The sequence below is a fragment of the Eubalaena glacialis genome, chromosome 3, assembly GCF_028564815.1.
Source record: "Eubalaena glacialis isolate mEubGla1 chromosome 3, mEubGla1.1.hap2.+ XY, whole genome shotgun sequence".
NCBI classification, from domain to species: Eukaryota; Metazoa; Chordata; class Mammalia; order Artiodactyla; family Balaenidae; genus Eubalaena; species Eubalaena glacialis.
The window spans coordinates 165510415-165527536 of NC_083718.1; the positions used below are offsets into that span (position 1 = coordinate 165510415).

General features: G+C 51.9%; 1 protein-coding gene across 1 annotated transcript in view; it reads left to right on the plus strand.

The window, feature by feature from the left end:
• GRIK3 (glutamate ionotropic receptor kainate type subunit 3) overlaps positions 1–17122 on the plus strand; it is a 231769-nt gene that overhangs the window by 179114 nt on the left and 35533 nt on the right. The window contains exons 8-10 of the mRNA XM_061186776.1: positions 2285–2392; positions 5730–5843; positions 14636–14839. Of these exons, the coding sequence (XP_061042759.1) occupies positions 2285–2392; positions 5730–5843; positions 14636–14839 (426 nt within the window). The remainder of the gene's footprint in view (positions 1–2284; positions 2393–5729; positions 5844–14635; positions 14840–17122) is intronic.

Consider the following 17122-nt stretch of genomic DNA (forward strand, 5'->3'; position numbering starts at 1 on the left):
CCTGGGGGCTGAGAGGTAGCCCGAGGGGGGAGGGGTCCCAGGCAGAGGAGGGGGAAGGCAGAGGGGCTGGGGAGCCAGCCTCAAGGAAGCTGAGCCTCCCTGTGAAGTCATAAACAGCGGCCTTCACCGTCACCGATGCAGTTTTTTAATTGAAGTAAAATAATGTATAACATTATGTAAGTTTCAGGTGTACAACATTATAGTTCCACATCTGTATTCATTACAAAGCGATCACCGCTGAAGGTCTAGTTACCATCCATCACCATACAGTTGACCCCTCCGCCCTGTATGCCCATCCCCCAACCCCCTTCCCCACTGGTAACCACCAATCTGCTCTCTGAGTCAGATGCATCTTTAAATCTCCATCCCCAACCCCTATCTCCAGCTCCCTGGGCTTCATAAACTCTCCCCACTCAACTTGGGCACGATGACCCCAGCTCTTCAGCTCCACTGAGCACAGTGGGAATCTGCCCGGCACCACCATTACTTGGGACCCACAGAGCTCAGTCCCTCTTCGAGCCTCAGTGGCCGTGACCGTAGAATGGGGGCAATCATGACCCCCACCTGGCAGGACTGTAATGTGAAGTGGATGAGCTCATGCAGGGAAGCTAATCACGGATGAGCCTTCTGTGATAGGGTTTCTCCTGAGGCCTCGGGCCATGGCCCAAGTGACCATCCCTCCCCCTCCAGCCAAGGGCCAGCCCTAATCCAAGGAAGCCCTATGGAAGGAAGCGACTAAGGAAAAATAATAGCCGGGGTTGTGTATGCCAGGCACTGTGCTAAGCCCTTTATGCACCTTTGTTACCACCCATGAAATAGGTCATTTTCCTCTTCCTGAAGCTCAGAGAGGTTGGATGCCTTGTGCAAAGCACTCATTCCATCCCCTTTTGATTTCCAGCCTCCTGGAACCTTCCTAGGTGTGCCCCTCCACCTGAGCTAATATAACACATGCCTGTCTACACCCTTATACAGTGCCGGACAGCTGCCCGAGTGCCCGGAGATTCCCGTGGGTTTTCATGTGGAATCTATAGATAGGCCTCCAGGGATCTGGGAACCCATGAACTTGCGTGTCATATTGTGAGTGCAAGGGGAACCTTCAGCCACGGAGAGGCTCTGGAGCCTTCTTCAGAATCTGCAAGGGTCATCACCCCAGTGCGGTGAGGAACCCACTGGGCCCACATGCCGAGGCTGCTGTGGAGGCTTCATGAGGCGAGCAGTGTGAAACACCTTGTATCACTAACGCTCTGGGCCTGCAGGCAAGGTGTTATCTAGAAGGGGAGTCGGCAAGCGTTTTCTATAAAAAGGGTCGGGTAGTAAATATTTTGGACTTTGCAGACCAGTCTCTATTGCAACTATTCAACTGCAAAGTTGCAGCTCAAAAGCCATCAAAGACAATAGGTAAACCCATGGGCGTGACTGTGATCTCATAAACTGTTTACAAAAACAGGCAATGGGCCCATTTGGGCTGCGAGCCATAGTTTGCCAACCCCTGCTTTAGAAGATGGAGCCCTTCTTAGTTTGGGTCCTCTACCTTCTCTGAAGCTCTGCCTGCCTCTCTCTGTGTTAATGATGCTAAAGGCAAGAAAAAGTAGCAAAAGCTACCATTTATTCAGGTCTCAGGTTGTACCAGGCACTGTTCTCCGTTTTTCAAGGGACTTAACTCATTTCACCCTCATAGCATTTTGGTAAGATGGGTAATATTATTAGTTCCATTTTACAGATGAGCAAACTGAGGCAGAGAGGTGAAATGAAATCCCAGGTCCAACTGGGGTTGGACCCTGCATTCTGACCCCAGTTCTTAACCAGGACATGGGTGGAGCAGGGGCAGGGGTGGGAGACCTTCTCTGTCACCCCCGGCTCTCTGGGGGCTACTCCAAGTGTCTGGTCCTACAGCCAGAGCTGGCATGGCCCCTTGGCTTTCTGCCCCTCGGCGGGTCTCACCTGCTGCAGCCTGCCTGCCTGCTTCCTTGCCCGTCTCTGGGGACCCAACATGGACTCCCCCTTCTCGTGGCTTCAAGGTGGGGGCTCATCTGAGCGCACCTATGATCGATGTTGTACATGAGAAGGTGCAAGTGTAAAGCTGGCTGAAGAGCATAATAGAATTTATGGAAATCGCTGGCTCGTACCACAGCCCTACCAATGATGGAGGTGATTATTAATTAATCATGGTCTTGGGGGAACAGTATCAGTGCAAAGAGTAATTAAAATGAAGCATTGTACAGTTGTACCGAATGATGATTTATGAGCCCGAGGAATTGCTGCTCTGCCCTCTCCCCTCTGGCAGGCTCAATGGGAAGGATTAACGGGAAGGATTGTTTTCAACAAAACCAGTGGCTTACGGACGGATTTCGATCTGGACATCATCAGCCTGAAGGAAGATGGCCTAGAGAAGGTATGTGGGCTCAGGAGTGGGAGGGCAGGCCAACAAGCAGAGGCTCTTTAAATCCCCTACGATAGACCCCAGGCAGAGACCCAGAGCGAGGGGGCAAGACCCAGTCCATCTGCCCCCTTGGGACTCAACATGACCCCGTGTGGCCAGTACCTTGGCCCATCAGAGAACATGAAGGCCTTCTCAGACTGGAGGGGTGCAGAACCCAGTGGCCTGTCCATGGCAGATACCCAAACCATCACCCTGTGAGCAAGGGCCATCAGAGTTGCTTACCCTGGAAAGGAGATGAGAGGCTCAAGGGGCAGACAGACTAAGTCCCTGCACGGCTGTCATGGGGCAGAGGGACAGACATGTCCTTAGGTAAGAGAAACTTTCTAATGACCAGGGGATGCCTGCATGGGGAATAATGAGCTCACTGTCACTGGAGACATTTAAGCAAAGACTGAACAAAGCGATTGCTTGTCTGGGAGACTGGAGGTGATTCTTACCCTTGGAGAGAGGTTGAAGCATATGGATTCTGAACTCCCCACTGTATGCTTCTAAGGCCTCTGCGATTCCGGGGAATTTCAACGCGGAAAGCAAGCCCACGGGGCTGGGCCTCCCATCTGGCTACCATAGAAATGTTTGTAATGGGGCCGATTCTGATCCCTGGGAACCTTCAGCATATTCTGACAAAGTCAGGTTGCTGACCTGAGAAGGGAATTTCACATTAGCCCCTGATTCTCAGCATCCCCTGGGACCTCGGAGCTAGGGGCTCAGCCACACCCTCTCCCACAGCAGGCTGGTCTCTGGGAGCCACCAGGGCACCTCTCCAACCCTGGGAGAGGGAGGTGTCTAAAATGCAAAGAGGCCAGAAGTGAAGTGGCCACCCCTGATGCCTGTGATCCTTCAGGAACCCTTGATTCCTCTCCTCTCCTCTTCTGCCCTCTCTGGTCCGGGCCTCTTCCTTGGATTATTTTAACACCCCAACCTGGCTTCCCGCCTCCACTCCCGGGCCCTCCAGCCATCCTGAGTGTACACACAGATGAAACTCTATCCTGCCCTGGGACTGAGCATGGCGCCCCAATGCCAAGGCATTCAGTATCAGTCCCTCACCTGGCCTTGAAGGCTCTCCAGGAAATGCCCCGGTTGCCTCTCCAGGCCTAGTCTCCACTGCCCCACCCACAAACATTCCCCATGGCCCAGTCATCCCCACTCCCTCCTGCACCTCCAGGCCTTTGCCCTTGCGAGCTCCCCAGTTGCAGGAGTAGCCTGTTTCCTTGGTTCATTCCCACAGGCATGGACCTGGCTCTGCCTGTGTTGCACTTTGTGGCCGAGGTGACTTCATTCAATCCTGAGTTTCCCACGGACACATGGGGTCACTGTGCTGGGGCCGGGTGGCCAGGGCAACCACTCTTCTGCAACTCTTTCAGCCACATACAGCATCAGTCCCCTAAGGACAGGTGCTGTGCCCTCTGCTGCTAAGATGATCGCGGCCCGTTGGTCCAACCCTATTCAAATTATAGCTTATCGAGCACTCTGCCAGCTCCCATTTAAACTCCTGCAGTGCCAGGGAGCTCCCTTCCTCCTCTGGCAGGACTACTACAATAGCTGTCACTCAAGTCGCCGTCTCAGTCTTGCTCTCTCAGCTCTCCATCTCTGGGGATAGCCTAAAATTCTAAGGATGGCAATTAGATGGCAGGTATGCCACCACCTCCCACTCCTGCGCCTGTGGCAGGCATCAGTAATTGCCCATCAGAGCACTCTTGCCATCTGAGCCTACCCGCAGCTCCCACCAGCCCTCCGGCAACCACACAAATCAACCACAGCTAGTACTCGAGAAAAACTCTTTACTATACCTAGACACAGGTGACCAGATTGAGGGCAGCGAGCCTCTGAAGACTGGGTCCTCCTCAGTCTTAACTCTTCTCGCAACCCCACGGCACCTGCTGTCCAGCAGGTCCTGCAGTTGGATCTCAATAGATGCTTGCTGGGGTGAGGGCTCCCGCTGGTCACTTGGTCGCCAGCCAGCTGTCTGTTGAGCGCCTCCTGCACCCAGGCCCGCCGCTAGGGTCCCTCGTGCTGGGCTGGGCTCTGAGCTCAGCCCCCTTGAGAGAAGAGCCTCTTTGACGCTGTCTGCTTGTCTGCTCTCCTCTTGGCTCTGGGGGCGGGGTCTGCATAGACAGAGATGCTGCCCGGAGAGGGTGCTGAGCCCCCAAACACAGCTGCTCTGCCTCTCATCACTTCTCTCTCATCACTTCTGTTTGCTAAGCCGGGTCATAACTGATCCAGCCAGCTCCAGCCGGTGGCTTTGGGGGGATTAAGGCAGAATTACGCAAGCATAATTACACGTCTCTCTGCTATCTGCTTTGCATAGCTCTCTTAATGGGATGTTTGCATTCGGCCTCCCTGTTTAATTGATTAAGTTTCCTGAGTACCCCACCCCAACTGGGACAAGGACAGAATGGGCAGGCCAGAACCTTCCTTGAGAGAGAGGAACTGAGATGGACGCAGAGCTGGGCAGAGTTGGGTCCCAAAGGATCTTCAAGAGGCCCAGGGCTTTAGAACGATTTGTAAACTTGATCTTCCCTTGCTTCCCTCCAGCCCCAGGCCTCGTATCCACAAGGGCACCATGGGGACAGAGATTATGCCACCTCGGCCAGAGTGTCTGCCACCTTTAGTTACGTGTAAAACCACAAAGCAAACTGCCTTCTAACCGAGTGGCATCCAGTGCCCCCAGTGAGGGTTTTCCACTCTATTCTGCCCCAAAATAGCTGCAAAGACCAGCGTCCTGCTACACCTGCCTTCCTGCACGTGACACATCTCGTTGTCCTTCCACAGATGCCTAGGAAACATCTCCCTCGCTCCAGGCCCTGTCCTGGGCTTTGGAGGGCATCTGGCCCCAGAGCTGGCACACGCTGAGACCCAGTGAGCAGCTGGGCACCCAGGTCTTCCCCAGGAGGCGGAAGGCCCCCCCAGGCTCAGGGTGACTCTGTCCCAGGGCAGGACCTGGCCCTAACCCTAACTGACTTCCTCATGGCATCTGCTCCACCCCAGGCTGGCTTCCGCTGGGCTCCCTGGGCCGTCTTTATGTTCATTTTCTCCCTCTGCATTTTCCCTTCCAGCTGTGACGGGTTTGCCAGCAAATGGGGAGGTGGCAGAATTCAGGAGACGGAACACCTTGTGGGCTTCCTCTGGGAAGGAGGGAGGCAGCAGGGTTGCCAGAAATGTTGGCTCGAAACACATTAGCGATGACGATACTCATGAAGGATGGGAAGGAGACGAGGAGCATGCTGGCGTGGAGAAAGGATGGAGAGACCGCAGACTCAGCCTCCTGTTCTCCATCTGTCTGTCCATCCAGGTTGGGGTGTGGAGTCCTCCCGAGGGGCTCAACATCACGGAGGTTGCCAAAGGCCGAGGCCCTAACGTCACCGACTCTCTGACAAACAGGTCCCTCATTGTCACCACTGTGCTGGTAAGAGCTGCAGCCCTGCAGGAGGGGCTGTGAGCTGGGGGCGGGCTGGCCGTCGGGGCTGGAAAGACCCCTCCATCACCCCACCCAGCAGAGGCCATGCATCTCTTATGAGGCTGTTGGGAGGCTGGAAGATGGGGGAGGAAGGTGGAAACATTGAGGGTCCCTCAGAAAGCCCCCAGAGAGCAGTTGGGAGACAACAATGCTGCTCGTGGCCACAGGCCAGAGACCCCAGGAGGTGACTGTGAGCGGCCTCTTCCCAAAGGCAGAGCAGGCCAACCCTCCTGCCTGTCTGGGACCTGCGTGGCCAGCCCTGCTGCAGAAGCCTGTGTGTTTGCATCTCACTCCCACCCAGTCCCCGAGCCCCTGATGCCTGATAGGAGCTGTGATGGGTAGAAGGAAGGAGGGGTAACCTGCCTTCTGCACCAGGACTTGGGGTCCGCCTCTTCCACCCCAGTTCCCAGGGGAAAGGCCCTTCCCACTGGTCCCCCCAGCCTGGCGGGTGCTGGGAGCCCACACACGTGCCACCGCCCACAGTGTCCTGTCCCGAGTGCTCTTGGCCACGGCTGTGACCATTCTCCCTGCCACCCTCCCTCCACTGCCCAGGACTGAATAGTGCTTCCTTCTTCTGACCATTTCAACCCAAGGAATGGCTTTTGGGGTCTCCCAGGCTCTGTGAGTCTTGAAACTCAGGGTGAACAGAAGGACACCCAGGCTGCTGGCCTCCTTTGGCCAGCGCTGTGCCCACTCCACGTGCACCAGCCCCGCCTGGAAGGCCTCCAGGGTGTCCGGAGGCTCAGGACTCACCCTCTCAGAGACGTAGCACTGCTCTTGGGGCCCAAGCTGGGCCGTGTAGTGGGGAGGCAGCCTGATCACAGCCCGGTGGATTCTGACCAAAGGCCCTTCGAGGACAATTTTGGCCCTGGTCAGCTTCTCCTTATAATGAAGCAAATATGATTGTCAGGACCATGTGCTGAGGTCACTCTATACTAAAAAAGGGAGCTCAACCTGGTTTGGCCAGGCCCTGCTGGACGGTCCTATGCCCTCCCTCTAGTGCCAGGTATATGCTCAGTGGCTGGGTGGCGGACACCATGGAGGAAGAAGAGATGTAATAGCTAAACCCCACCCTCCCAAGAATCCAGGGAGCAGCAGACTCCAGGGGCACCATCAGCTTCCAGGGAGCAACTGTAGCCTATGGGTGTCATCCCCAGTCTCCAGGCTTATGACTATTAAGAAGATCCACGTTAAAGCTGATGGAGACCTAGCAATTCTGAACATGCTGTTGATAGAGCCAGAAGGAGATGGCTGGGGAGACACCTCCCCACACCCACCTTTCGGGAGTGAGACCCCCACTGGCATCTTCCCCAAAACCATACATCCTGCCTGCCTGATTGATATTTTGTTAACTAAACAAATATAAATGTCAAGCTATAAAACCAGTAGGTCAAAAGATCTCATCAGGAACAGGGGAAAAAAATTGTAAAAACAAAAAATGTAAAGATGAAAACTAGAATAAGCAATAAGGATATAGTATACGACATGGGGGATATAGCCAATATTTTATAAAAACTATAAATGGAGTATAACCTTTAAAAATTGTGAATCACTAGATTGTACACCTATAACATATAATAAAAAATAAATGAAAAAGAATAAAGCAAAAAATAAAGATTAAAAATAAAAAGACATGAAAAGAGCAAAGGGATTAGAATGAAGTGTGATGAGCAATGAAAGGAATATTAATGTGGATAAGAATAGAAAAGATAAAAGGAAAGTTGAAAGAGAACAAAATAAAGGTTAAAAGGAGAATAATAAAGAGAAAAATGAAAATAAGGAATGAGATTAAAAGGAAAGCTACCAAGAGAGACAAAAAAATAAAATAAATAATTAACAGCTCTGGCTAGAGAAAGTGAAAAATGTAAAACCAAAATGTCAGAAAGCAAAAGGATAAAAGTGTGACAAAGCTAAAATATAAAAGGGTAAAAATAAAATAATAAAACGGTGGTAAAAGATTAAAAGCAGAGCCACATAAAATGTGAGATATAAATAAAACACTTTTCAGAAGACAAGATTAAAAAAAGGTAAAACGGATGTGCTCAGAGAGATTAGGAGAGATGATTAAATGAGCTGAGATGATTCAGCCACAAAACAATACTCTAGGTAAGAGGGGAGCTAAAGATAATATACCAAAAGGATGCAAAATACACACACCTTCAGTGACCACAGGGTTAAATTTTATTAAAGTGACAGCAGCCTGGTTTAAAGGGCACAAGACCCTTCTGCAAAGCCGCAGGGGATTTATCTACACCTGCAGAGGTAGAATCCCGCAGATATCCTGTGCTCTTCTCACAGTTTCTTGGGCAATACTGGAAGCTTCTTGCAAAGGTCCCGACCTGCTGCACTCAGTTGCTCACTGAGGGTCCCGCCCACATCGTCCAGCTGGCTCTCAGCACCCCAAGGAAGGAGAGAAGCCCCCTTGGCTGGCAGCCTGGATGCAGCTCCATCGGTCCCCCTGCCCTTCATCCGGGCAAACATGAGCCCAGCAGCTCTTGGCGACATGCAAGTGTGACCAGGACACAGGGGCCAGACTGTGATGGTTAAGAGACTCAAACCTTTGGGTCTGAGTCCTGGCTTTACTGTTCACTAGCTGTACGACCCTAGAAAACTGCTTAGTCGTTTGGTGTCTCTGTTCCCCATCTGCGAAAGAGAGGTGATAATAATTGTCCTTACTTCATGGAGTTGGGAGGATGAATGATTAATAAAAATAAATGGCACAGAGTGTGTGCTATCTAAGTAATGGCTGCTGTTGTTATTATTGATTATAAATCCAGTCCCCAGTAAGCTCGGGTTTTAAATAAGCAGAACGAGAGTTCTAGAGAAAACCTCTGCTTCCGTCCACAACCAGGGCCCTGAACTTCACTGAAGATTGACCCCTGACCGTGGTCACAGAGCTCATCTCTGTCAGGGTGCATTATAAACGCTGAGCTTGGATCTGAATGTCTTTAAGGCCTGGTGGGCATTCCCTGGCTCACCACAGACCCCACCATTCCATACTGCTTACTCTTGGCTGCTTCTCATACAGGTGCTTCCTGACTGGTCCCTGCAAGCACTAGGGTTTGTGACCTCCTGAGCCCCTCATAGCTCTAATCTCCTGCTGATACACAAAGCTCCACATCCCAACCACCATCTCAAGGTCTGAGCCCTTGGCCCTGACATTGTGATAATCCCCTACCTCTGGACTCCTTTGCCTTGAACTCTGACATGGCTGCTGACCCACTTGAAGCAGATGTCCCACCATCCTAACCCCATTATGCAGGGTCAGATACTCGCATGGTCTGGGAGTGACCCATGATCCAGCCCCACTGTCCAGAGACCATGGAAGGTCGGGTCTACTTCTTCCCTGAGAGAAGCCCAGTCTTTCCCGGAGGCAGAGCGGGGACAGAGGATGTGACACACAGCCTTTACACTGGTCTCCAAGAAACTCTCTGTGTCCAGCTGAAAATGTCCTCGGAGTCTCCTGAAAGTCTCAGCATGGTCTGCATGTCCCAGAGCCCTGGGCGGGGTTGGTCGGGGTACAGTGCTCTCAGCTTGGGCTTTTGGGGACAGCAGCACCAGTTGTGGGGAGTGTCCAGCCCGGCCCAGCCCAGACGCTCTGGCTGAAAACCCAACCCCAAGCTTGGCAGCCTGAAAGCAGAGCCAGCGCCTCCCACGGAGAGCACTGGCCCCTGCCTCTCAGGAAGTGTGTTGTCAGGGCAACAGTGCTTTGAGTGACAGGCAGGTACCAAGCCTGGGTACAAGAACGTCCACCAGCTTTGCCCTGGAGAACAGGGCTGGACCTGAGACCCTGATGAGGGAGTCTCTCCTCCTCTTCTGGTCCCTGGAATCTGGATGTGGCAGAGAACACAGGGAGATATGGGGGCTGCCCCCAAAGCCCCCTCTATCCTCCTCCATCCTGAATCCCGGGGTTAGGTGCTAAGGTCGCATTACCCTGGACAGACAGATGGACAGAGCCCGGACCTCGCCCTCTCTGACCCCTCAGAGCCACGGGCTCTTCCCCCTTCCTGAGGCTGAAGCAGCAGCAGCAGCAAGAGGCTGGAAGCCTGCGCTCCCCACCCTCGCCCCGCCAGGCCCCAGCTTCTGCTCAGGTTCCGCTCTTCCATGAGCTCGTGAAAAATTCATCTGCCCAAAGCTCTGCTCACACACCAAGAAAACACACTCAACTCACTCCTGGGGGCCCTGCTTTGGAAGGTTCAGGGTTCTTGGGGCTGCTGAAGTGAGCAGTGGTGTCGGCACACGTGTGGGTACCTGTGCAGGTGTGGGATTGGCTACACACAGGTGTCTGGACATGCACCGTTGGGTGTGTTTGTGCCATGTGTGCATTGTAACCCATTTAGGCGCAACTGCCAGGCAAGCCGGACCTGCACACCTGGCACAAGAGAGGGGAAGCTGGGGAGACCAGGATGTGGGCTGGGAGACCCATCCCAGGCCAGGAACCACTCTAGGCTGCACCTGCTGGGAGGACCGGACTCCTAATGCTCTGTCCTGGTTCTAACTGGCAGAAGCTGAGGCCTGGGGGCCAGGGTCCTTGGCTTCTGTGTCTGAGCAGGTCAGAACATCCGAGAATGCGGTGTATTCGTGCCGGTGGCATTGTGTGCATACACAGCGCATGGCTGTGCAGGTGTGTGTTGAGATGGCCTAAGCCAGAAGGGGCTTGGGAACAGAGCTCTTAGGTAGCTAATCCTTGGCTTTCCCCACCCCCCCAAGACACCCTCTTCCAACTCCACAGGTCCTGTCACTCGGCTCTCACGCTGGTGAAACTAGACTAAGAAACTAGACTAAGAGCCCTAGCAATGAAAAGTAGGAAAAGGTTATTTTTCTGGACCCTTGTTTCCTGCGACTTGTTGCAGAGAAATGTTACCCCCATTCCTACGGCTGTTCTCCCAGAGCAATAGGAGAGCGCAAAGTTATGAAATTGAGGGCACCTTCACTGAGCAATCGATTAGCAGCCGAGAGAGCTTGTGAATTGGCTGTCTGGACAGTTCCAGTAATAAATTGTGAAATAGTCCATGAATAAGTAGTTGGCGGAGTTCAGAATTACCCCCTAGGAAATGTTGCAGGTCTAGAGACACATTACTAAGGCAAGCACCATTTTAATGCTCTGGGCTTTGGCTGTTAAATATGTATGCCATCCGCAAAGCACTTCCTGAAATTAATGGCATTTTACAGCTGCTCCAAAGGCAGCATATTTATATGAAGATGTATAGATTCTGGGGCTGGGGTGGCTTCACAAATGAAGTGCTAATTTTAGAGGATACGGCCTGGCAGGGTCTCGGAGAGAGGGTCAGGAAGTGAGCTATCTCAGGGACCTTTCCTGAAATAGCTTTCCGCTGCTAGCTATGATTTTTAACCTTTGGTGACATTGGGCATGGTCTCTAGGCTAGAGAGGTCACTGCAATAACAGGCCACCCCGTGCACAGAAAGATGATAATGATATTAATAATATAATAATAATAATACTGCAGTTTACATTTGCCAGGCACTAAGTGCTTTTCACAGATTGACCCATCATATCCTGACAACAATCCTGTAAGGTAGATTCTATTATTATCCTCATTTTACAGAAAGAGGTCGATTTTGCTTAGGAATCTATATGTGGTTGGTGATTCCCCTGGCAAAGTAGGTACCTTCTCTTTTTTTTTTTTTTAAAGAAAGTACTCGAACTGTGTTTTTTCTTTTTTTTTTTTTAATTTATTTTTATTTATTTATTTTTGGCTGTGTTGGGTCTTCGTTTCTGTGTGAGGGCTTTCTCTAGTTGCAGCAAGTGGGGGCCACTCTTCATCGCGGTGCGCGGGCCTCTCACTATTGTGGCCTCTCTTGTTGCGGAGCACAGGCTCCAGATGCACAGGCTCAGTAGTTGTGGCTCATGGGCCTAGTTGTTCCATGGCATGTGGGATCTTCCCAGACCAGGGCTCGAACCCATGTCCCCTGCATTAGCAGGCAGATTCTCAACCACTGCACCACCAGGGAAGCCCGTACCTTCTCTTTAATTCTTTCCTTGAGCTAACATCAGGGCTACCAGGTGCCGTGGTACAGCTCGTTCACTGCACAAGAGCATCTGACCTAATAGTTAAGATGGGACTGAAACCTCATCCAGGCCCTCTCACCAGGCCCTGTGCCACGGTTCAGGGCAGCACCATCCCAGAGATTAATTTGCACAAAGGCAGGGTCCACAATAGCCTAAGTTCCCTTCCCTCCATGTAGTCTCAGCCCCTTCCCCGGCACCTCCTCAGCTCTTTTCTCCAAACTTGTGAGCTTCTTGGTTGGAGTTGGGGATGGGAGGCACTGAGATTTAGCATGGAGTCTAGCCAAAGGACCCAGCTTTTCACCCAATTAGACTGAGAGGTGGTTTTCTCAGAACCCCTTGGGGATTCAGACGCTCCCTTGCCCTTTCTCTGCAGCATCCCAAAGGACTGCTGAAAACCTAGAATGAATCAGTCATGGGATGGGATTTTGAGAGGTAGCATTGCCGGGGAACCAGGGCCAGAGAATCTAGCCCGCCCTCTGCAGCAGGAGCCTGGCAAGAGGCTGCCGGTGGGTTTCTGTGCCTGAGGACCCCTGGTGAGGGCCCTTCACTGCTCAGCGGCCCACAGTGTCAAAGGAATGGCCCCAGCACTTGAGAGAATGATGCACCTCCAGATAAGGTGTGTGCTCTTCTTATGGGCATGTGGACATGAGCTTCCCCCCATAGGTGGATTCTGTCAGCTAATGGTTTTCACCCATCAGCTGAAGGCTTGAGGCATTCCTTCACGAGAGGGTGCCGAGGTGGCTTGGGGGAAGGTTAAGGCCCAGAAAGAGGCCAAGGAGCTACAGGCAGGAAGGACTGGACCTGAACTCCATCAGACTACAATTCAACTTTCGTGTGACCTTGGGCAACTTACTGACCTTCTCTGAGCCTCAGTTCTCTCATTTATCAAATGGGGATAATGTCACCTATCTTTTTTTTTTTTAACATCTTTATTGGAGTATAATTGCTTTACAATGATGTGTTAGTTTCTGCTTTATAACATAGTGAATCAGCTATACATTTACATATATCCTCATGTCTCCCTCCCACCCTCCCTATCCCACCCTCCCTATCCCACCCTTTTAGGTGGTCACAAAGCACCGAGCTGATCTCCCTGTGCTATACGGCTGCTTCCCACTAGCTATCTGTTTTACATTTGGTAGTGTATATATAAGTCCATGCCACTCTCTCACTTCGTCCCAGCTTACCCTTCCCCCTCCCCGTGTTCTCAAGTCCATTCTCTACGTCTGCATCTTTATTCCTGTCCTGCCCCTAGGTTCTTCATAACCAGTTTTGTTTTTTTTTTTAGATTCCATATATATGTGTTAGCATACAGTAATGTCACCTATCTTGAAAGCTTGTGAGCCTTTTTCACTCTGTGAAAAAGAGTTTAAATCAATGCCTGGTGCATAGTAGGAACTCTGTAAATGATGAGTTTGCTGAAAGTTCAACCCATCTACCTCCGTTCCTTTCTCTGTGTATCTCATACTGGGTGAGGCCAGTAGCTTCCTTCCAAGGTTTTCCTGCCTCTACTCCCAGTTATTCTTTGCACGGTTGCCAGGGGTTTATTTCTAAATGAGAAATCAGACAGTCATGCCCTTTCAAAGCCCTTCACTGGCTCCCTATCACCTGAGAAGGAGGGAACCTGATGTGGGACAGCTGTCACCTATGCTCTGGACCCACAAGCCACCTTCTGAGGACCCCCTGCCCACTAGGGAGAGGCACCATGTGACTCAGGGCCTCTGGCACAGTGAGGTGGTTAAGAGCTCCTGCTCTGGGACCACACCGACTTGAGTCAAATCCTCTCTCTATGGCAGCTGAGTGACCTCCCACGAGTTACGTTATCCTCGCGGATTCACTCTGTACATCTACAGAATGGAGTTACTCGTATCTACCCCCAGAAGGCTGAAACTCAGGCTAAAGGAGGCAATACCGGCTACTGTCCACTGAGCCCTCCTGCTCTGCTGGGCTCTGCACTGGACCCCCACGGGCACCATCTCGTCTGCTGATTTGCTGGCGCCTGGCACGTCCACATACAAATGCAAACTATCATAGTTATCAGAGATCACTCACTGGCAGATCCCAACGCTGGGGACTAGATCCTTGGAAAGAGAGAAAGGTGTCAGGGAGCAGGGAGATCTCATCTGTTAGACAGGAGCTGGGGAGCAGTCAGGGAAGAAACAATGAAGGGCCTTCTGCATCAGTGTGCTCACGCTGGAGCAGACATCAGAATCCCCTGGAGGGCTTCTTATAGCATACATTGCCAGCACCACCACCCCCCCAGAGTTTCTGGTTCAGTATGTCTGGGTGGGGCCCGAGAATGTGCATTTCTGACAAGTTCCCGGGTGATGCTGCTGGTCTGGGGACCACACTTTGGGGACCACTGGCCTGTGTTGATGGTGCAACAGACAGAGCGTGGGATTCAGAATCACAGTCTTGAGTTCAAATCCCAGTTCCACTAGTTTCCAGCTCTGTGATCATTGGACGATCAAATCAATAAGGACCTACTAAGTGCTGTGTGCACGTCAGTAGGTGGCCATCTGTGAGGCACAAAGTTGGCTCTCAGGAAGTAGGCTTTCCCTCTCCTGACTTAGCAGGCCCTTCTTCTGAGCCCCCACTAAAGATGGCTTAGAACACCCTTGCAGAGGACGTGGCCCAAGCTCTCTGGCCCCAGCTGGACCCGCCCCACCCACTCAGCCTTTGTCTGCCCCTCTCCCATCTGTCCCCGCAGGAGGAGCCCTTTGTCATGTTCCGGAAGTCCGACAGGACCCTGTTCGGGAATGACCGGTTCGAGGGCTACTGCATCGACCTGCTCAAGGAACTGGCCCACATCCTGGGCTTCTCCTACGAGATCCGGCTGGTGGAGGACGGGAAATATGGGGCACAGGATGACAAGGGCCAGTGGAACGGCATGATCAAGGAGCTCATTGACCATGTAAGTGAGGTGGGAGCACAAGGGACCAAGGATCTCCCAGGAGGCTTGGCCAAGTCCTCTGTGCACGTCAGGGTGGGGCGTCCTGGCAGACAGCAGCCCTGGGGGAAGGAGAGATGGAGACAAAGGAGCCATTGGTACAGGCTCACCCAGCACAGACTAAACATTGCCTGCCTTCCAGCTCAGGGCCTTCAACTTTCCAGAAGCGTTTTCTATCAAATACCTGTTAACGAATGCAATGGATCTGTACCACCAGACCCCTCATATTCCTTCTCTCGTTTATCCTTACAACAACCCAGTGAAGTAGGTACTGTTATTACCGCCCATTTAACAGACAAGGAAGCTGAGGCAGAGAGAGGTGAAGGCTCCCAGCTAGTAAGCAGTGGAGCTGGGACTCAAAGAATCTTTGGAGGCTCTCCGTTTCTGAAGCCTTGGTCTCCGACCTCTGCAGAAAGCCATCTGACCCCAGGACCGAGGGCAGGGAAGGTTCATATAGTAAGTCTTTACAACCTGAAAAGCCTTAGCCAAAAGGATTATTATCACTTCGCCTCTCCAAGTGCAGGCAGGCAGCATCAGGGCCTTCTTGTGTTAGCCCTCCTGCGCCTGTCAGAGGGGAGCTGGGAAGGGAAGGAGGCTGGAGCTCAGAGCAAGAAGGCTCAAGCAGAGCCTCACTGGTGGAGTCATTTCCTCGGCCCTAGGAAGTGGGTCTCCCAGGGAAGGCTGGCGGCGGAGGCTAATGGTAAAGAGCATGAACTTGGGCTGGGTTTGATTCCCACTCTCCCACTTACTAGCTGTGTGCTCCTGGACAAGTTTCTTAACCTCTCTGTGCCTCAGTTTCCTCAGCTGTAAAATGGGAATGATAATAATAGCCCCCTCCCCCACAGGCTGTTGTGAGGACTAAGTTCACATATGTGTACTACATAGTTAGCACCGCGTCAGTACTTGCTTTTATTGCTTTTATTTTTATCATTACGGCTATTCCTTTGAGGCTGGGGAGGGGGCTTCAGAAAGTCCCTTTTTCTCCCTGAGCTCATTTCCTAACTCAACAGTGAGAATAATGATACCTGCCCTGTGTTCTTCCCTGCTTGTTGTCAGAGGCGACAACTGGTGGGGAAACAGCTCCTAGATGGCGGAATTCAGTCTAAATGGGAGGGAGTGGGGTTGTCACCATTATTGGTAATAACTGTAATTATTATGGAAATTAGACAGCAAGCCCCACAGGCATCTCCATTTATCAGCTCCCCCCTCCCTCCGAGCTTCATGAGTGGGGCTCTGGAGCATGGAGCTCCGGGTAGGTTCTGAGCCTGTCGCTTGCAGAGGTGAGCTGGGCTGGGGAGGAAGAGGGGATCCCATGGACCGTGGAGGCCACATGCAGAAGTGAACGAGGCTGATGCCAGTCTTGCCACCCACAGCATCCCCATGAGCCCGAGAGCTCTGCAGAGCCATTTGCAAAGGGGTGGATTAGAAAATCCAGCAGCAGCCAGACCTTCCTAAGCTGACCCTCAGCTGGAGAAAAGAGGGGGTCTCATCCATGGCCTCCATGCAACCCAGTATCCATCAAGACCATGGGCCCTGACGGCACATGCGGGTACCTTGTTAAACCTGATTCCCTACAACTGATGAGCCTATTAATCCTAGCTTGGTGCCATTTTTAATAACATCATAACCATTTATTAGTGTCGTCAGATAATTAGTCTTCTCACTAGCTCATAGAAAGCGTGGTAAAATCTTGGCAATATTATTACTTCCTTATTAGGGATTTGAACGTAGATGTAAAAATGATGAATGCCCACCTTTGCAAGAATCTGCTCCCCGAGGCCCATTTGGAGGCCCTGGATGGAGCCTCTGACCAACAGGGCTTAAGTCCTTCCCTGACACTCTGCTCTTCTCTGTCCCATGCCACAGGTCTTCCAAGGAGCCAGGGTTATGGGGGAAGATAGGGTACCTAGAGGGTGTGTCCCTCTCCTGCTCACATACTTGCCTTCCCCGAAGTTGCCTCCAACGATGGGAGCAAAAAAGGTGATTGGACAGAGCAGTGATTTCTCTATCCATCACCCCATCTCTCTCCCAGATCGTCACTCTCTCCATCTTTACTGCCTGCACTCTCTCACTCTCCCTCCCCTGAAAGTCTCCTACTCTTGTCCATGCCTTAAATTACCCCCTTGTATTTTAATGACTTGAGAATTCAATAGAGATGGGTTCAAATTCAAGGTCTAGCACATTTTAGCTGACAGTGGGAAAGCTATTCAACCTCTCTGGCCTCTATTTCCACCTCTAGGAAATGGG